Source organism: Poecilia reticulata, chromosome 10 (assembly GCF_904066995.2).
Source record: "Poecilia reticulata chromosome 10, P_reticulata-male-v2, whole genome shotgun sequence".
Classification (NCBI taxonomy): Eukaryota; Metazoa; Chordata; class Actinopteri; order Cyprinodontiformes; family Poeciliidae; genus Poecilia; species Poecilia reticulata.
In genome coordinates this window covers 28,643,468-28,665,643 of record NC_088839.1, presented here as the reverse complement: position 1 = coordinate 28,665,643, position 22,176 = coordinate 28,643,468, and the positions used below count along the sequence as shown (strand labels likewise).

At 37.5% G+C, this 22,176-nt stretch overlaps 2 protein-coding genes across 2 annotated transcripts; one reads left to right on the top strand and one right to left on the bottom strand.

Moving 5' to 3' along the window:
* The first annotated feature begins 24 nt into the window (after window positions 1-24).
* On the top strand, window positions 25-7,301 carry spmap2l (sperm microtubule associated protein 2 like). Its single transcript, XM_008421160.2, is given in 9 exon segments — window positions 25-1,158; window positions 1,232-1,262; window positions 1,426-1,482; window positions 2,361-2,493; window positions 2,496-2,581; window positions 3,432-3,572; window positions 5,941-6,082; window positions 6,222-6,356; window positions 7,050-7,301. Coding segments are annotated over 9 exon segments (894 nt in total). The 5' UTR covers window positions 25-1,139; the 3' UTR covers window positions 7,200-7,301.
* Window positions 7,302-13,877: 6,576 nt separating this feature from the next.
* On the bottom strand, window positions 13,878-21,389 carry hopx (HOP homeobox). The gene is made up of 2 exons (XM_008421161.3): window positions 21,104-21,389; window positions 13,878-14,567 (listed from the first exon to the last, which is right to left on the bottom strand). Exons 1-2 carry the CDS (start codon window positions 21,248-21,250, stop codon window positions 14,490-14,492), a joined length of 225 nt encoding a protein of 74 aa, XP_008419383.1. The 5' UTR covers window positions 21,251-21,389; the 3' UTR covers window positions 13,878-14,489.
* Window positions 21,390-22,176: the final 787 nt, after the last annotated feature.

The following is a 22,176-nucleotide window of genomic DNA, read 5'->3' as shown; positions in this document are numbered from 1 at the left end:
CTTTCTGATTTATTTTTTTTTTATTCCAAAATTTCCCCACAATATAATGGAAAATGAAGCAGAATAATTCTTGACTACTTCTACATTCAGTGTGAAAAAAATCTTTAAGAAAATGACAAACTTTGACCTTTCAGGGGGGAAAACTAAGTGTGCACATCCTTTGTTACCTTCAGATATTACTATGGCATCCTGACGTTTCATCAAGGTAATATTGAGTCTTCATTTTGTGATAATTTGGGAACACATTTTTATTTTCAGCTTACAAAAAGAAGCAAACATTTTGGATTCATGGTCAAAAGTTTCACCCAAGATAACACATTTTATTGTTCATTACATAAAATGGAAATTTCCAGCAAGAAAAGATGAAACAAGAGTCTTTTGTACTGAAATAGCTTCACATCTTGAACTTTTTCCATTGTTTTAAAAACTGACAATGTTGTAATCTAATAACACCTTCAATAGAACATAACGCGTGTTTGATATTGCTCTAATAATCAGTTTCTGAAATGATTTAACAAGTTGCACAATTTTTATAAAGTTTCACTTTTATCTGGTCAATCAGGGGAATGTTTTCCCAAAAGTCTTCAGGATCATCAAGGTGTTCCTTCGGGATAATTTTGTAGACTGACAGATGCTAAAGACGTTCTCATCTGTTTTTTTCATTTATTTGGATCTTTTACCCGACTTCATGCTTAAGAGATTTTTTAATTCTGCACTTCTGGTGAAATCAGATGTGGATGGTGCAGTTTTCTAGTAAATTAATGTTTCTTTTTTTTCCCCCCATTGCAACCAGGTTGGTTTGGCTAGCTTTGTTTCTTTGAGTAATTAAATCAGTTAAAAACTACATTTTGTATTTATTCAAAGTTATCAGAAAAGGTGATGAAAGTATTTATTTGGCATCTTGGTATGGATGCACAAACTTTAGGTCCAGATGTTCAGTCATGTTAACATGAAGTCTTGAATCGGTAACAGAAGATCATCCTTCTTTGCTCGCTGACCCATTTGTATCACTTTCAACATCCTGAGACGGTAACAAAGCAGACTCCAGTTTCAAGGACTCATCAGCTGGTTGCTAGGGACTCATGGCTCCATAGCAACAGCAGCAGGTTATTGTGGCACGTCCAGCGGGGTCGGTGAAGATGGTGTCTGGAAAACAAGGTAAGTTCATGGATTCCTCGTTGCATCTTCAAATCAGTTCGGTTTGGTAATTCTGATGCATTTAAACCTGCAGGTGTCCTGCCGAGATTTGGTCCCTCAAAGAGGTGCTGCTGTTTTATCGTTCATGTATCTATCAGTTTGTTATGAGTTATAATATCGGCTGTAGTTGTGGTGGTGATTGCATGTTGAACCTGATCCCAGATTCCCTTAAATTCCCCTCATATTTAACATGGATGCATGTCTTGTGGATTGTGTGTGATTTGGCAGAATCGTGGAGCTGGCGCAGCATAAAACCTCAAAAACAGTCTGGGAGACGACTCCTTGGTGAGCAGCTCGAGCTTTTCTTTCCTGAAACCGCAGAAGGCCCCACAGTGACCTCTGCAGATCTGGTTAAGAGCTTAAAAATGTTCAGCTTGGAGACATTCGGTCACTGATCCAACCTGAAACTGCATCCAAACTAAAGCTAAACTTAGTCTGGTTATTGATACAAGCTGTTTAACTATTCTTTTAGATTTAAAATGTGAAATTTCTTCCTCCTGTTGTGTTTATTTGAACTTCATAGCTGTGTTTCATTGCAAAAACTCAAAATCTCAAGTATTTTTGGTTTACATTCAAGAGTAAACTTGAAATAAAACAAAACTAACTTCATCAACATATATGTTTGTTTTAAGTCGGTAACTCAAGTACTCATCCTACTGGCAGATTATTTTACGACATAATCTGCCAGTGGAACTAATACTTTTTCATTCATTTTAAAGGTGACCTATCAGATAGGTTTATGGCCGTATACAAATCAGTTTATTACAGTTTTTTGCACAAAATTATTCTTGGAAAGTGAGATTTTAGTTGTCTCAGTTGTGTTTATTCAGAGCTCCTTTCTTAATGAGCTGTTTTAGGGCCTCTGTTGCTTTAAATCCAGATAATCAGCTGATGAGCACAAACCTGAACATTTACATTCACATGTGAAAATGGCTGCAAACAGGTACACATCTTACAACTACGCATCTTTGAAAAGCAGAAATGTAGCCTGCTGCACAACCTAAGATATTTGCATTAGAAACTAGACCAAAATTACTTTGTAAGATTTTGTGTTTTTGCAGTGTAAACGTAGTTTTAGATTTCAAATGTCAAATTTCTTCCCCCTTTAGTGAATTTTTAAAACTTTATAGCTGTTCTGGACACTTTTTCCATTTATTGATCAGTGATAAGGTGAGCTGGGGCAACCAGGAGCTGATATGGCCCATCTCCACCGCCGCACTCAAAGCTACTCCGACTGCAAGAATCCAATACCTGGCCCAACACAAAAGAGACTTCTCAGCAAGGGAGGACCCCTGGAGGCAAGCAAGGCGTTATTGATGACCGTCTGGAAAACCATAGAAAGGAAGAACTGCTTGTGTTTTGCTGACAGGCTTTCAGTGTCGCGGTAAATCAACATGTTTGTGTGGGGAGTTTTTCACAAAGTGCATGTAAGAGGCTGCAAAGTGATGTTCAGGACCGACGCCAGGTTGGAGGCGATCTCCCCGGAGAGCTGTCAGGCTCCACCGGACGGTGATAAGGGAGGATTGTAGGGAGTTTGTTGTTTCTCTGCCTCAGTGATATTCAGGGTAATTTAATCAGGCCCACACAGGAAGGACCCCTGATAATGATAATTACACTGGAGCAGAAGATAATAGGAGTCATCAGCTGGTTTGGCTTCAAGCGTGGAGATGAAAACATTTAGAGGGATTTTTTTCTGTAGAGACTTATTTATAAAGCTCTGCTTGCTAAAGGTCGGAGATACATCCACATTTTCCCCATGTTATAAGAGAAATAATTACTTTCATTAATATTAACAAAATATTGGCTAAAAACAAGCTCATGTTTCTCGTTGAAAGTTTACTTCTAAGTTATTTTTCTTATTTTAAGTGATTTTTACACTACAAACTAGAACAAAATTACTTGGTATAATTTGTTTTTGCAGAGTTGTACCTATTCTATGCAGATATGGCATAAAAACATACGTAACAATTGCTTAAATCACACTTTTATAAAGTCTTTTTGATTAAAATCAGTTCTTATTTGAGTTAATGAGAATTTTCACATCATGTGTCAGGATATAGTCCTTGCTGTTTATGAAAATGTAAATATTTCCTGCCTTCAGGTGGTTTTCCACTCACACATCCAACATTACACCAGGAGTTACATTCCACCATTGTTCTGTCTGCCTCCACCTTCTTCCTTCTCGCTCTTTTGTCTGAGATGTACAACATATAATGGCCTCCATTTTCCTGCAGGAAACGAGAGGAGGAAGACGAGGAGGAAGAGGCGAACGTCTTCAGGAAGACCAGGCATCCTTCCTCCAAGACGTCTCAGTACGAAAACACTCTGCGATTGTCAGCGCCCAGAACGAGGAGCCGCGGCCCTCAGGAGCCGGGGTAAAAACCACAAACATGGAGGAATGTTTCTACACTTCAAGGTCATGTGAATGTCACTGATCTGGTTTACATGATGGGATCTGAGGAGCTTTAAATTAAATTTATTTTATATCTTTATTAAAATATAACACATAGACTTTAATAAAATATATGTTTTAGTTGTATATTAGTATGGATTGCCCTTAAAGAGAATATATTTACCAATGAGTTACTGGAAATATAATGGAATATATTCTAATATATTATTTTCTCTATACTTTTTTAACATACAAAATATGGTTTAAAATTTATAATCAAGTAATATATCTAAATATAGAGAAAAATATATTGCTGCTTTCCATATATTGCACTATATATTCTAAATCCCAAAATATATGTACTTTTATTTTTTATAAATATCCACTTTCATGTATAATGAATTATACGGGAAAATGTATTGGTAATGATTAATAATTTTAAATTTATCAAATAAACTTTATAAATTTGATTAATATATGCAAAGATATAATGTTATTCAATGTATGGTAAATGTATTTACTTAAGAATTATATAGAAATGTATTTGTTTATGTTTTCCAAAATCTATTTTACAACAAATGTAATTTCGAGGCACTTTACAAAGAAATAATTTCAGTTCAGTCACACAGTAAAAACACAAAATAACAAGTATAACAAGTCTAAATGTCTTAAAACACCTGAAATAAGACTAAACTTTTTTTTCACGTAACTTTTCTGCAAAATATAGGAACCTGTTATATGTCAATAATTCCTTATATTGATAAAATTGTTCCTTTTCCATGCTGTTTCATTCATTTTAGTCATGTATTTAGGTTGTTTGCTCTTTATTCTTCTGCCTTTATTTTCTATGATGTATTTTAATTGGGTTTTGCTATCAGTAGTTGTTGGTGTGTTGCTGCCAGTCTTACCCGGGTCCAATTAAAACAGTTAAAGATTTACAATAAAATTGCAGAAGAATATGGACCCTGATTGCTTACTAAAAGATCTGGAGAAAATAAACTGTAATCTGAAGGTGAAAGGTCAAATTTGCGTTTTCTGATGACTAATGACAGCAGGACATATTTATGACGTTTCCCGTTTTATCTTCATATCATGGCGGCCGCAATCCAAACCAAAGTCTTGATTTTAATCGCAGTCAAAAGCACCATATCATATTGTTCAAACAAGAAAAGGCTCAGGTCCGACACCAGCGTCCGGACATCTGTTATTTCAGTGTCAGGCTGTGGGAGACGAGACAATGGAGCTTATTGTACACAGTTCAGAAACCCGGGATGTTCGTGGAAGAACCACGGAAATCTTTTTATAAATCATGAACTCGCTGTTGCTGGATTTGGAGACTGTTCATATTTTCAGTTACAAAAACTCCAGAGGCTCAACTTTAAATGCTCTGTGATGGGAATAAAAACCCTTAGTTATAATTTAGTTATCCCCAGCGGAGAGATAAATAAAGCGGAAAAATAACTCTGTGGAGAACAGAAATATATTCTACAGCCTTAAAGGGAAACATGACTGGAAAAAAGCATGTAAAGCTTAAATTGGAATAAACAAACTGGACATCGTAAACCGCCAGGAGAAAATTCACTGACTCTGTAGAGGAGTGCGAAGGTGGCACATATTTATGAGAATGGAAGAAGAAATTAGAGAACTTATTCAAGTAAGAGTAAAATGTATTTGGTAAAAAAAAAAGTACTGAGTCATTTCAGATTTAATATTTTCAAATTATGTAATCCGACAGACATAAACATAAAGTTAGGTTTTAGATTTTTAAAAGTCCATAATGAAAGTAACCATGCAAACAAATAACATCATTACAAACTAGAATTCAAGAAGAAGAAACCTTTCTTAAATGCAGCTTTTGTCGCTACATGTAAACAGGCCCTGTACTTTCAAATTAAACGTTCCCAGATGGACCAATGCTCCAAAGCAACATTTCAAATTAAAAGAAAAATCACTGCAGTAAGAGCAAATTAAGTGTTTCCTGTTTGAACTTAATTTCAAATTATGGTTTTTTAATTTGGAATTGCTCAAATTATCCATTGAGAGGAAGATTACAAACAGCTTACACTGCAAAAACATAAAATCGTACCAAGTAATGTTGGTTGAGTTTCTAGTGAAAATATCTCGGTACACTTCAAATAACACAAGTAACTTTTCAGCAAGACACAGGAAGTAAATAATTCCTTAAAATTGATGAAAGTTTTAACTTGAAACAATCTCCCACAACTTTCTGAAAAGTTACTTATAAATTTAAAACTTAAAACTAAACCAAAATTACTTGGTAAGGTTTTGTGTTTTTGCAGTGTAGGTGATCCCAGGTGAGATATTAAACGTGCCACTTCGTTGTCCCACAGGTCCCTTCACACACCTCTGTGTGAGAACAACTGTCCCATTTGGCACGTTGACCCCCGAGTGAGAAACGTCATCATCACCGCTCGATTGCTGCAGCTCTCACAACCCAAACAGACCCATCCTGATTACCGCAGCAACAGGGAGGTACGACCCTGGAAAACCTCACATTCAGTCTGGACAAACTTTACTGGAACAGTTGCTAAGCTAAAGCTGCTTAAACTTTTGTATCATTTGGCTCTGTTACATAAAGAAAAACTGAACTTTCTCCATTTTTATCCCACAGAGCGCTGCTTCCATCGTCTCTCTAGCGTCCAGAACAGCTCGGATATCTCAGCGACTCGCCCAGTTGTCGCTGCCCAAACTGAAGCAGAGCAACATCTGCTACCAGCTGGGGCGTTTCGAGGAACCAATCTGGATTGTAAGAAAGCAAAATCCATGTAAAATGTCGTTTCATTAAAATTTTTAATTATTAAGTGGCTATTTAGGACCCGGGCTGCACAGTGGCGCAGTTGGTAGAGCTGTTGTCTTGCAGCACGAAGGTTCTGGGTTCGATTCCCGGCCCCGGTCTTTCTGCATGGAGTTTGCATGTTCTCCCTGTGCATGCGTGGGTTTTCTCCGGGTACTCCGGTTTCCTCCCACAGTCCAAAAACATGACTGTCAGGTTAATTGGCCTCACCAAATTGCCCCTAGGTGTGAGTGTGTGTGTGCATGGTTGTGTGTCCTGTGTGTCTCTGTGTTGCCCTGCGACAGACTGGAGACCTGTCCAGGGTGACCCCGCCCCTCACGTTAGCTGGAGATGGGCACCAGCAACCCTCCCGACCCCACTGAGGGACAAGGGTGAAAGAAAATGGATGGATGGATGGATATTTAGGACCCCCAAGAGGACCAACAAATGGTATGGGGGACCCAAAATGAAAATCTGCTTAGGGCCCCAAAAAGGTTAGGGCCGGCCCTGCTCCAAAGCCTCCTTGGTTCGAACAAACTCAAAGCTATTTGCTAACTATAACAGAAGTTTTATCTCAGCTTAATCAACTGTCTAATTCCAGGTAAATTGTTTTTAATCTTTTTAATGTTCTTTTTCTTGTTTTGTCTCATGCTAAATGTTAAACAGGTCTCAAGAGCAGCAAAAAAGGCTTCAGCAAGTGTTCGAGTTGAGACGCTGGCAGCACCAAAGCAGCTCCACCAGGACTACATTCCTCCACAAGAGCCAGAGTGGAGCCTGAGAGATGCAAAGACCAATAAGCCTTTGTGGAAATACTAAGAAATTTGTCTATTTCTTAAAATTGTTCCCAAATTGTTTGTTTCTTCAGCTTTTTGGCTTTATTTCTGAATAAAGGGCACTGTGAAAGTGTTTCCCTGTTGACAGACAGCTTCTGTTCTTGTTTTATTGCCACACTTAAATGTTTCACATCATCAAACACATGCTAGTATTGGATATAGTTAAATACAAAAATGTGGAAAAGTAGTGTCCCTTTTTTAAAATCCTAAATTAACTGTGATTAAAGGGGACTTATTAAGCAAAATTCACATTTTTCATGTTTTTATACTTACATTTGGATCTCTGCTGCTTCTAGAAACAACCCAAGCACTTTAAAATAAATTAAAAAAACAGTTTTTTGGCAGTAAGTTGATATTTTTTGGTGACTGGATCTGAGCCGTTTCAAAAACCTCCCAACTGTTCAGTCACATTCAACCAGCACTGTGTCGTTACCTAGCAACCCAAGCTGAGTTCAAGTACATTTGTTCAGCTGGTTTTCAAATTCAAAACTACTTTATTAATCTCAGAGGGAAATTAAATACCAGTGTATGAGGTGTACAATGGCTGCTGGAAAAGACAAGCATTTTATTGTTAACGTACCATTCAGAAACCACAGTTTGTACAGTTAAAAGGTCACCTATAAACTGTATCGCAGTCTTAGAGTTTCACAAAGATCCCCACACAATAAATCTCATGCATCTGTTTCTGGGAATGAAACTTTGAATTGCTGTAATTTCATGATTGAAAAATATTGCAGCTTTAAATTTCTGAGCTTCGTGCAGAGAAATCAAACCCCTCACAAATAAAACGTCTCTCTCTGCAGGCTGGATCCACGTGGTTTTCCCTCCGCTGCTGAGTTTTTATTAAAACCATGTGTTTCAGACTTTGCACAATGCTGCTGTGGTTCTCTCAGAGTATGTAAATTACTTCTAGATCGAATGCACAACAGTTTGTGTTGCTTTACATTATGTTTTTCCCTTTCAGTTCTTTTTTTTTAGCTGTAAAAGTGAGGCTGCACAATTTGAAAAAAACAAAAACAGTGATTTAATCTGTAATGGCTGCATGGGATTATCCTCAGAAGAAACTACATCTATATTTGTCAATCTATTATTCTCATATGACTGAAATTAGTTGCAATTTACACCACATCTAGTTTTAAGAGTTGTTTATGAATGAACTCTGTTTTTATCCTTCCTTGTAATTCAATAGACCTTGTATGTTACTATTACAACAACAAACCCAGAACATTTTCACTATCCAGGCCAAACAAAATGAAATCAGCACCAGCAGGTCGCTGTTGTAGCTTCAGTCACCACAAAGCTGGAAGCTGGAGGCTCTTGGCTTCTTGAGTTATTTAGATATTTTTTTCCTTAAAGCTGTGTGTGTGTGGGCTGCCAGAGATGTTTTCTGGTCATTTCTTCATTGCATTTTTAAGTGTGTAAAGTGAATTTTATTGAAAAATGTTTTAGCAATCTTTCTTTCATTGCCATCTTGAGTAAGCCAGACAGTATCTGGGATTAAATTTAATAAGTTACGTAACAATTGATGATGTGCAAACGCATTTGCAACTTGTTGGATGAAAAAAGAAAACGCTGGTTTGCTGTGCACAAGTGACACAATGATTAGAATATTGAGCAAGCAGTTTTTATCATTCTAATTGTGAGAAATGAGGAAAAACTGTGATCCAGAGTGACATAGATGTGCAGCAGAAAGCAGAGCTTTTGAGAAAATAAGTCCCTACTTTTGAGGGCATTACAGCTCGGTTAGGGTGGAGAAACGGGAACTTTCTCCCAACAAAAAGCCCTTCAGTAAATTTTCCCAGAGCGCTGAGAAACTGGCAGCAGCAGCTCCACATGACGCTGCTGCTGCTGTGTTTGGACTAATAAATCTGCCGGGTTTCACCTTCTAAACTAAACTCGAGTGAGTTTTTTCAATCAGCCGCTGTTTGTGCTGTAAAATAAGGGAGTCATTGTAGGACGGATGGATGTTATGGGGAGATTTCTGAACACAGTAGGTGTTGATAAAATAACTCAGGAAAAGTGCCAACTGAGTTGTTAGTAGCTAATTCATCCAAGTTTGGCCAAATTGTATAATTTCAGAGAGTGGATTTTTCTTGTTTTTAATATCTACAGTTGAAACATTTTACATACACTGAATAAAATGACAAACTTATTTCTGGGCTGCACAGTGGCACAGCTGGTAGAGCTGTTGCCTTTGCAGCAAGAAGGTTCTGGGTTCAATTCCCGGCCCCGGTCTTTCTGCATGGAGTTTGCATGTTTTCCCTGTGCATGCGTGGGTTTTCTCCGGGTACTCTGGTTTCCTCCCACAGTCCAAAAACATGACTGTCAGGTTAATTGGCCTCTCCAAATTGCCCCTAGGTGTGAGTGTGTGGTTGTGTGTCTCTGTGTTGCCCTGTGACAGACTGGCGACCTGTCCAGGGTGACCCCGCCTCTCGCCCAGAACGCTAGCTGGAGATAGGCACCAGCAACCCTGAGGGACAAGGGTGTAAGAAAATGGATGAAAACTTATTTCTTTCTCACTGTCTGAAGTTAAATCAGACAAAACTTTTCTTGTTTCAGCTGAGCTAAAATTAACAAAATTATTTCTATTTGCTAAATGTGAGAAAACTTTTTCACTTTGGTAAAACTATTTGGGTTTTCTTACACAAACATCTCACAGTAGTTTGCTGAAGTTCTGGTCCGGTCCTCCAGACAGAACTGCTGGAACCGAGTCCATTTTGTCAGCAGATTTCAGATCTTCCCACAATTTCTCCACAGGACTGAGATTTGTGACGTCGAAACAAAAACAAAGTTATTATAGTTAACAAGAACTATCAAGACAATGAGAACTGAAAATGGGAAAACATTTTTATTAACTGAAATAAGTAAAAATAGTAAATAGTGGGGAAAAACTAACTAACTGGAACAATAATATGCATTTATAAAACTAAAGCACACTGAAATTATTAATATAATATCCTTCGTTTTCATAGCTTCCATGTTTATTACCCAATCAATAATCAAATACAATATTTTTTTAATTTGCACCAAAAAAATTTACCAAAATAATAATCATAAAAAACTAAAACTACTACTATACCTAATGAAAACTAGACTAAAACTAAATTATATTTAATAAAAACTATTAAAGACTCTAAAAGATTCTGCAGCTGCACAATCCTCTTCCTGATATGCTGGATGGTTTCTTTCAATCTTCCCATTGTGTCAAACAAGAAAGCAGTGAGTGTTTCAGGTGTGGCCTTAAAACACACCCACAGGCGTGACGCAAATGTTTTATTTAACCTATCAGCCGTTTGTAAGAGGAAACCCAAAAGGTTTGACGTGTGTCATACAGTTTAAAACTCAGTTATCCCTTTTCTAAAGAAAATTCTCACTAAGTTTTCTGGCATTTTGCAAATAGAAATAAGACGAGTTTGGTCAGATTTCTGTCTTTTTTTTTTCAGTTTATGTAAATATCTTGTTTAGCCATTAGCACATACAAACCAACAATGTTATTGTTTTACAGTCTGTGTTTGTTGAGTTATTTTATCGTAGTCAAACTCTGCTCAGCTAAAACAGAACAGAGATCTGAAACCCAACCAGCTGCAGAAAACAACTTGATGACAAATCAGGAAATTCACAGATTAAATTTAGTCTGTGTGGGTAAAGCGGTCTGATCTGTGAAGTCAGGCAGAAAGAGGCTGAATTCAGTAGATTCCTTGCTGCTCTGCAGAAATCTCTTAGCAGCACAAAAACAATCCACTCCTGCTCTGTTCACACTCGTCTCATCACATCTTAATCAGGTTGCATCATATTTTAACATGTTGGACCAAATATGTCTCAATTTGACCTTCTGGTGTTTAAACATTTAAAAAGAGGTTGTCAAAACGCAAGTACTTTTCATTCATAATACAATTTTAAGTGACTCTGCTCTAAGAATTCCCACTTCAAACAACCCATCAGATCTAATTCTTTCACTTTTGGGTAAATTTGTCTTTGAGTGGAAATCTGGAGATTACTTTCATGTTGTGCCCTGTTTGCTAACTGCATTATAATCTTCATAGGATTATATTGAATATTCTATTTACAGCAACTTTCTTGAACATTACAACTACAAATTTTGCGTATTACCATTTAAATAACTCATCCTCAGCCAGGTTGAACAGTGAGCATTAATATTCAAGTTCTGCCACAGATTTTCTATTGGATTTAGGTCTGAATGGATCTTTCTAATACATGAATACACTTTATTCTGCCAGATGTTAATGTGTCAGAAGAAAAGGTGAAAGGAGGGGAAGCGATGATGAATGTTTTGGAAACGGTGGCGCTACAAAAACAGAGCATGCTCAGAATTAGACATGAGAACACCAGAGGGACGGCTCGTGTTGAATCATTTAAAAATACTAACAGATTGTGCAGAGGATGGAAATATGGTGTAAAGGAGAAAATAGAAAAGGAGGAGAATCCTTTAAAGATAAGGTGAAATTACTGCATTCAATTGCACAAGAGCAAAATATGTGACTCCTGTTGAAAAATGCAGTTGCAGTTTTTATCTGCAGGACATGATGTGAGTTCACTGCTTTGATTCCATGCAGTACACCAAACCTGCAGCATGCTACTGATGTACTGCATCAGGCTCTTCTTTGTTTCTCCTTGAACTTAAGTGTCAAGGTAAAGACTAACAGATTTTCCTTCACAAGTGGAGCATTTCGGCTTTCTCTATAGTTCTCCACTTGATATATATAACTCTGCAATAAATGTATTTGGGTTTATTTCAAATGAAACTGGAAAAAGAGAAAAAAGCAACAAAAAAAAGAAAGAAAGGGAAGTAAAGCAAACAATTTAGGGTGCATTCACAGCCATGTTTATTCCCATCTAGTCAAACTCAAATGCATGTGAACACCAAGCGGACCAGAGAGCCTCCAAAAGCAGGAAGAGAACTACAATGCAGGGCATTCTGGGTAAATACAACCAAAACAAACATGAAAGTCTGGTCTAGCAGGAGAAATGGGTTGTGGTCTTTTAACAAAGACAAAAGAGAAATTAAACAACCGCTGAAATCTCCATTTTTGTTTACACTTTGCAAATTAGGAAGTTCTTTGGTCATGTCTTCTTTGGAGGTTTTCATCTCATTTCCGTCAGGAGGTTTTGGTGCAGCGCCCCCACAGGAGAGGGGGAGAAACAGGTTTTTCAGATAAGAATAGAAGAGAGGGGAAAATGTTTTATTGAATCAAACAACTGCTTCTTAAACTGCAGAAAGAGAGAGAAAAAAAATAGAGAACCAAGAAACCACAATGACACATAACATATGGCACCAACTGAGTCACTGAAAAGCACAAGGTATTAATAAATACAAGATGTATTTAGCAGCAACCGCAGAAGAAAAATATTCCATTTAACCCTGAAAGCATTTAGTGATGTTAAGCAATCCAAACTGTGAGATTAAATCTATGATTTATGAGAGAGCACAGGGGGGAGGGGGGTCTTGAGATATGTAATGTGTTTTCAGCAGGGAATATAAAAATGTGCTTGTTCTTCAGTGGGTGTGACTTTTTTTACACTTGGTTGAAGAGGAAAAATCCCCTGGGCTCACTAAACATCACACTATGTGTTCAGTCAAAATGAGGAGTAAAAGCCTATATGATATGAGAGCGGATGAGTGCTAATAAGCTCATAACACCTTTTGAACAGCTGCTCTGTGAACAGATCTGTTGCATGTTGGTCGTTTGTTTTATTCAAGCTCATCAGTTTCCCACGATCGGCGAGTGTGTGTTTGTTTTTCTGTTTTACTCCAGGCTTGTTCACTGGAAAGATCATTCTCTCTTACATCACCTTCTGGCTCTTTAGAGAACAGTCGAGGCTTTATAGTGGATTGTCTGCATTTGAAACCTCTAATTTTCTTTTTAAAGGGGACCTATTACGTAAAATGTTACATTTTGCACATTTTTGTACTTACATTTGGGTTTCTACTGCTTCTAAAAACAGCCAAAGAGCTTTAAAAACACCCAGCTGTTTTTGCCAATAAGTTCATGTTTTTCTTTTTGGTATCTGGAAAATTAATTGTTTCAAAAACCTCTGGAAAATGGACCAATCAGTAGGCACTGCCCATCACCTAGCAACCCCAGCAAAGCCCAGCCCGTTACCTAGCAACCCAAACTGAGCTCCAGAACGTTTGATCGGCTCGTTTTACCTTTGTATTAACTGTACAACTGGCTGCTGGAAAACAGTGTTTTGGCTGCATTCTTGTTGATTGTGCAGGAGACTCTACTTCTGCTTTTCAAAGCTGTGTTATTGTATAATTGATCATCTGTTTGTAGTTATTTTCACATGTGGTTGTAAACGTTAAGTTGGGGGTGGCGTGACCAGCAGCTTATTTGGATTTTAAGTGATAAAATGTATATATCTTATTGTATTTTGTATTGTATATATCTTATTGTATTTTGATTGATATGTGTTGATTGTACTGATATGCATTTTCATGTATAGAAATGTTCAACCAAGGACTGGACAGAACAAGTCTGTAACTCAGTTACAGACTTGTTCTGTCCCGTTTGTGTGCATTGTCACGGATAAATAAATGAGTAAATAAAATTAAATGAAAGCAGCTCAAATAGGCAGAACTGACCTAAGAATGATTAAAAAAAAAGTAATAAACATTTCCATATCCTTTTTACAGAATTCAGACTTTTCTACACCATGTTACTTTATTTCTAAAGCACTTAAAATACAACATAGCAGTTGACCGAAGTACTGTACAAAAATAAAAACATAAAAGAGCAATAAAAAAGGAATCAAAACATCACAAATGTGAGGAAGGAGTGCAACATTAAGACACAGACGCTAGCTTTAGGGAATAAAGGGAACAAATTACATCACCTGCACTGGTTTAACCCATTGTTTCCCTCACCGTCTCCATGGTAACATTCCAGATTAAACCACATATGTTTCATATGTATTGTAAAGCAGTGATTCTCTTACATCTTTTTACTGCTGAGACCAACTAAAAAACAAAAGCAAGCACTCCATCCTCCCTCCATTGTATAATCCTGCTGCATCCTGTCAAATGTAAAAGCAAATTCCTTCCACTTACAATAGCATCATGTTTATTTATGTAAACAAGGCAGTTACAATGGTACACCAACAACTTCATATTCTGCAAAGACAAAGGAGCTTCATAGATACAAACAGGAGGGATGGACATATGGTGAGGCGAAGAGAAAAGGTAGGTCAGCCCGTTGAGGAGGAAGAAGGTCGGCTAAGAAGAGTTTGTGCATCAGAAGGAGGTCAGAAAATCTCAGTCCAACACTGATCCAATTGCTGGTGGTAGACCCTGCTCCTTCCTCCACTTTGCCATGCGCAGCTTGAACCATCTCTGTGGGAGAAAAACAGAGTGAGGAAGTTGTTAAAGCAGGTTGCAGGTTTTTTCCAGGGGCGCTGAGGCTGCAGAGCCTGAACAACCAGAACCATGACGCAACTCTTCACACTGAAATCTATAGCAATGACATGATAGTTACACAGTTGGACTTGATGTGCTGCCAACTAATGAATTTAGGTTTTTTCTAAACTGATATTTATCCAGAGGCCTCATGCTGCTTTAGAATGCAAGCAATAATCAAACCTGAGAACAAGGTGAATGCGATTCCCAAACTGGAAGCCTAATCAGTTTGTTTCTGATTCAGCCATTCAAGAAAGTCACATGAACTAAACAAACACCATTCAGGAAACTTAAAGCTGCGAAATAAATGACTGAAAAACATGCCTTTAATTTGAACACGGATCCCCTTGATTGAAAATAAAACAAAAGGTTTTGATAGCTAGTTTGTGTTTAGTCTTTATTATGTTACATCATAATTACAACAGACTGAGTACATTAGCATGGTGAGAAATAGCCTATCAACATCTTAGTCAATGCATTTTACACTCACTTTAAAATATAATTACCATTAGGTTAATGCTAAAAATAGCATCTTTTTAGTATGCTAATGTTAGCATGGTTTATTTGATAATTAGCAGTTCGATTTTTTGATGCTAGTTATACCAAGTTGATCTTTTGACAAGATTCATTATTTATAGTTTGGCTTCCTTGTGTTGAGTAAAATTAATCAACGAATATGCTAACATTAGCACAGTAATATATTTGATGTAGAAAGTTTACAGATTTAGTAACATTTATGTCATGGAAAGGTTTGAATTAGCACTTAGGTTTTAGCATGCTAGCACTGTAGAAATGGGCGCAGGTTCAGCCTGTGCATGTTGTCATGGTAACATTAAGATTTATGTTATGGAAATGCGACAGTCAGTGGTGAAAGTTTAGTATGCTAACATTTGCATTGAATTTGTGGTCATTTTTTTCAAAGATGACATTAAACATTTACATTTTTTGCATAACTTATCACACTTAAGTTACTACAATATAACTTTTTTCTTTTGCATTTTATTTTCCATTTGCTTTAGCTAGCGGTACATTTAGTGTTTATTTATTATGTGCCATCTTGCTACACTCAAAGTGACATCTGCAAAAGTTACAGTATTCCTACATTTATGTTTTGTTTTTTTACTGAATATTTAACGCGGTATGTTCATCAGCATAGCATTAATATTCACAATATCACTGGCACTGAACTCAGGAAACTGGTGTTCCATTTGTTGCATTTAAAATATGCTGTAAACTGCAGATTGTGAGCTTTAGTCCAACAGTTGTTGCACTCTGACCACTCAGCCAGTAAGTGCCCCATTAAACTCTGACCAGAGGAAGACTGTGCAGAGCCTCAACATGCACCCTTAACCTACTGCATCGCTGCTCTGCACTTCATGTCGTCAAGGGACTCACAGCACCGCTGACGTAATCTTGATAACGCCAAGGGGAAAGGAGGGATACAGCTCTCTGACAGAAGACTGGTTGTTTGAGCTGTGCGTCTCACAGGCGGGACATTTTCCACGTTTTGTACTGAAAACACACGAGGTTCTCTTCTGAAAGTCACTTAGGAATAACACTAACTAAGCCCCCGAAGCAATTCACGAATAGTCTCCAACTGTGTAATCCGGCTCTTTCAAGTGCAAATTGCTGCCTTTGCACTTTACTTTACTTTACATTTTATAAACTCCAGCAGCAAACTTTAGCAATACTGCCTAGCCTTAAAGTAGCTTGTATTTTTTTTTGCTAAGTGGTTTGCATTGAATTACATAAGTCAACTCTAATGCTGCAGCAAACAAGACGATTTGTGCCAGAGTTTAAACACGCACCAAAGAGGCCAGAACATGTAAATATAATTAATGTGAAATGGGAGTGGTGGTTGGGTTGGGTTCCTTTAGCTAAACCCTCCCCAAATGCTTGCTTTGTTAACAAACACAAAACCCTGTACAGGAGGGGTGGCAGGAGGAAAAGAGGAGTTAAGTCGGGTCTTTTGATGAGGGGCCAGACCTTTACCTCATCCTGCCTGGACCGGGCTTCCCCGTCAGCTCAGCCTCCCACCTTTGTGTACAGTGAATGGAAACACAGAAAGGGTTGGATTACAAGCCTCCCCGGCCACATAATTAAATGTTTCTGATGTAATAGGCTGAAGATTAGGCCTGGTAGTATTAGTGGTTTTAAGTTTTCCATGTTTTGTTTTGTTTTTTTTTTAATTTTCTAAGCTTTTCCTTTCCTACATTTATCTTTTTTTAAAGGATCACAGCTAATCAATGCCAGACTTTTCATTTATGCAACACTGATACTGCATTGTAATTGGATAATGAAAATATCCTTCCACACCTAAATTTATTGATTCATTAGAGAAAAGTGCAACAAAACAAAACTTTATATTTGCATGTTTGTGCCAATCCTGCAGCAGATCTCTTATTAGTCTTTTCCCTAGTGGCTCAAAAATAAAACTAAATGTGCCACAGAACTGTATTTTTATATGCATGTATATTTTTATGATTTTGGAAAAATATTGTAGAACACATCATAGGGCATGCTCATGTAAATGGGAAGTTTTTACATGCAACTGCTGCAGCAAAATGTCACAACGATGCCCAAACCAGCTCTTCATTGCAAAACCACAAAATCTTGCAAAGTAGTTTCTGTCTAGTTTCGAGTGCAAATGTCACACTAGAAATAAGGTAAGTTACAAGTATTCAGTGAGACATAGCAGCTTGTTTTAAGTCAATAATTTCTTAATATTGAGGAAGATGAAGAAGGTTGTTTCACTTATAACATTTGTTATATTTCACTTGTAACATAAATGTTTTGTTATAAAATATTTGCACTAGAAAACAGAAACAAAATACTTGCTAAGATTTTGTGTTTTTGCAGTGTTTAACTTCATCATATAAAAACTTCACAGATGCAAAACAGTAAAAGATTAAAGATTGTTTAAAACTGAGAAAACGTATTTTTCACTCGTTCAACCAAACCTACTAGTTTTCCTGCCTCAGCAACACACAACCATTTAAATCTGTGTTTTTTAAACTCATTTATGCAAATTGAGTCACTGCAGCTGACTTCCTTCAGGTCACCAGGAAGTGCATTATTTATGCAGGTATCCAGGATATTAATAAAATAAGAAAGAAAAAACAAGTGATGTCAAGAATACTGTCTGAATAAGCATCCATCCATCCATTTTCTTGCACCCTTTTTCCCTCAGTGGGGTCGGGAGGGGTGCTGGTGCCCATCTCCAGCCAACGTTTCGGGCGAGAGGTGGGGTCACCCTGGACAGGTCGCCGGTCTGTCGCAGGGCAACACAGAGACACACAGGACACACAACCATGCGCACACACACTCATACCTAGGGGCAATTTGGAGAGGCCAATTAACCTGACAGTCATGTTTTTGGACTGTGGGAGGAAACCGGAGTACCCAGAGAAAACCCACGCATGCACAGGGAGAACATGCAAACTCCATGCAGAAAGACCCCAGGCCGGGAATCGAACCCAGAACCTTCTTGCTGCAAGGCAACAGCTCTACCAACTGCACCACTGTGCAGCCCGTCTGAATAAGCAATAAATCAATTAAATACATAATAGATTAAAATGAGCTTGATAATCCCAAAAGTCCTCACTGGAATTATCATTCATATCTTTTTAACTGGAATTTTGTTTGCAAATGCTTCATAATCCATTATATTAATGGATTGTGTTTGGTTTTGATTTTTATTTTATTTATTGCTTTTGGTTGTTTTGTTTTATTTATTTTGGATTTTGCCACCTTCCTAAAATGACAGCCTACGTCATGTTTTGGCAAATGAGATTTATTTATTTTTTTTTTGTGATTTGATTTCTGTTGGGGCTCTGCTTGGTTGCTAGGTGACGGGCTGGGCTTGACTGGGGTTGCTAGGTAACAGTGGCGTTTCCGTTGATTGTAACTAAAAACTGTGAATTTTGAGTTTCAGCTGTCGGCTGAACTTTGATCTTGGGGGCGCAGTGCGACCAAACCAAATCTAGACCAAACCAGATGTGGGGAAACAAGCTGTAGCTCCTCCTTTGTACAGACTTTTGAGTGCACAGAAAAATAACAACATGCTGAAATATTCTTGTTTGTCTTTCTGCTTATGCAAACCGCACCGTAACTAAAGCTGGTGTAACTGGTTGGACGGACAAAGACCTAATGCCTGAAGTATGCAAGCGATTGTTTGGTGAAACACTCGTTTAGTTGCCATGTCAGAGTTTTGTCTCTTCAGCAGCAGGCCGAAATTTCCCTGAACTCCCCTGAACCTGGGTCAGCTCAATCAGACGGATTCCCAATAGTTATTCTGTGATTCATCTGAGGTTTTCTTCACTTTGTGGTCTAACTGAGGCTCTGAAACGTCACATCTGGCAGCTGATAAGACAGATGCAAAAGCTGAAGGAATGTCTCAGATAGGTGGGAGGCAGGAGGGTTCATGCTGGAGAAGGAGGTAATCAAGTGACATGTTATTTCTGATATTCAGTTGTGCCTAAAAAAAATTTCATTCTGTGAATAATTTTTAAAAGTGCATCTAGAGATGAATTTGACACTTGAGATTTTATTATGCTTCTCTGTTGGACAGAAAAATCTCTGCCTGGTTACGTACATCAGGGTACATCAGGCTTTAAACTGTTCAAAACCCTGAAAACGTTACTATTCTTATCATGTGCGGACTTTGATCCTGCTGTAGGGAGCATTAAGTAACAACACAGTTACGTTACTGTGTGTGTGTGATTAATGTACGTCAGCAGAGCAGCGGCCTGTGACTGGAAGTCATAATGGAGTCATCCAGAGCAACGTAGACACACCCTCAGTGACGGTCAGTTCTGTCTGACGAGACCCTTAAACTCGCATCCGCCCTGCAAATTAATATGACATTCAACTCTGCTGTGACCTAATGAATCAAATCAACTTGACAAGAGTAGTAGTCTCATTTTGCACAAGAAAAACAAGTCAAATCTTCTCAAGTGAAGCTTTTTATGCTTATGCTCGTCTCTGAAAGCTCACGGACTTCACTTCAAAAGATTCAACATGACAGCACTAACTCTTTTAAACATTTAAGTTCATATTTAATTTGAAGATCAAACACCTGAAAACTGTGATGTTAACAGTTAATGTAAGCAAAATCTACATTAACTGACTGTATTTTCATTGTTAGTGGCACACCGCCCAGGGAACCATTCGGTCAGAGGGCGGCATAGCGTTTAAGAAAAAACTTAACGATTTTTCTATTCACATTTGCACATTTTCAGCAGTGGAAGAATATGCTGTGAACTCAGAAGTTCATTCATTTCTTATTGGCACTTAACTTACAAAACAGTTAAAATATTTTAGGAGTCTGGAAAGCAGTTCATCATCTTTTGTTCAAATTTTCAAAACTTGGTCCAGTCAAACCTAGACTGGATTATTTTAATTAAGTATTGGCATAAATATATCAAAATATGGATATTTATATAGATATTTTTAAAAAATGTGATGAATCCAGAAATTCTGTCTTTAAATACTCAATCTTACTTTTTTATGTACTGTATATTTGTGCTAAACTGGCTCAGGTTCTATTTGATAATTCTACTTTTTGTCATTATGTTAATTTTAACGTAGGGAGAACATAAATCAGTTGTGGGGTTCCTCATGGGTACGTTCTCGGATCACTTTGTATTTAGCATCTAGCTCAGATTCTAGAGTAATAAAACATGTTGACTACATACAGTATATATGCCGATGACACAACTTTATGTTACTACAGTCACAATATCTGTGAAAGGTCAGAATTTGCTCCAGCTGAATCCCAAAACATGCAGCTGGAGGAAATTTTGCAGCTATTTTGGTCTAAACATTGGTTTAAAATATACTACTCAAAAAAATAAAGGGAACACTTAAACAACATAATATAACTCCAAGTAAATCAAACTTCTGTGAAATCAAACTGTCCACTTAGGAAGCAACACTGATTGACAACGGGGACCCTCGTCGGGTCAATCAGTGTTGCTTCCTAAGTGGACAGTTTGATTTCACAGATGTTTGATTTACTTGGAGTTATATTGTGTTGTTCAGGTGTTCCCTTTATTTTTTGAGCAGTATTTATTTTAGAAGTGTAAGCCTCAGGATTTAGCACCTAGATCATCAGAAACCTGCTCAAAAACTTGTTCTCGGAACCAGAAACACCTTTAGTTTCAGTTTCTCAGCTGTGAAAGCCTGAGATGTGCAGACACTTTCAGATTATTTAATTCGGCGCTAAACCAGCTGTTTGCGTCACATAAATGTTTCATATATTTATCTGCATATTTAAGGAAAGTTTAGAACTTCCTTAAAATGAAATGATTATCTATCAGTCTGAAAACTCTTAGTGCCAACAAAAAAGTACTTAAAGGCTACCCTATGAATCAGTAGCACTTTTTTATTCTGGTGTTATAAAATGGAGATGTACACGGTTTAGACAAGTAGATTATAATATATTTGCATTGAAGCTGAAACGTAAGTCTCACCTGTACGCCCTCCTCCGACACTCCGACCTCAGCAGCGATCAGCATGAGGCTCGTCCCCTCTGGATGTCTGTTGATCCTGAAATTGTCCTCCAGTATTTGGAGTTGGTCATCGGACAGTCCAGAGATCTCGTTATCGTCAGATGCCATGTTTCTCTGTTTTACTCCCGGTTCGTGGTCTCCGGTCGGTTCTGTACCGGCTTCTAAAGGCTCCGGTCCCGGATCAGATGTGAGCGCAGCTGGACGCGCAGAGCTGGCGCAGCGTGGAGCGGCGTTTCCAGTGACAGCTCAGCGGGAAGCAGCGTGTGGATGTGGGAGTGGATGGTGAGTGTGTGGAGACTTTATTTACAACAGAGGAGGCGAGTCATAAAGCCAATCCCTCCAACCTACCCGCCCACAGAGGAGGAGGAGGAGGAGGAGGATGAAGAGTGCACAACATTGGAGGGACAAAAAAGCACCACAACATGATACTTAAAAATGTAAATATATATATGTTTTTACATATTATAAATAATAAAATAACAAAGTTATGTAAATATTTTAAATAATTTATTAAATATTTATGCAGAAAAGTCATAAAAAGCATATGGTTAAAAATAAGAAATGGTTTCAACATAAGTGCAATTTAGTCGTTATTTTATAACCCTGTGTTGCAGCACATTAATAAGTTATTTTATTTATTTATACGATTTAAATGACATTTAGTAGCCTCACATCTTATTCCTAGCAAACATGGTTGAATTGTTTGCTGTTTATTTGCATGTTTATTATATTTCTGAATAGCTAGCTATATGGAAGAATATTTATAAACAGTAAAGTAATATAGGAATACATATGATGTTTTGCTATGTAAGAGGAATGGGGATTAAAAAAGTGTAAACTTCTTTCTGAACAAGGACAGCAGGTAAAATTACTGATTCTTATGCTACTAAATATTTTGCTAAATTAATTTTAATTTGTGTATGTACGTATGTATTCTTGTTTTTCTTTGTTTTGTTCTAAATAAAGAGAGCATATAACATTTAATTAACTCTAAAAATTACATTTGCAGGTTACCCTTCATTCTGTGATTTAAG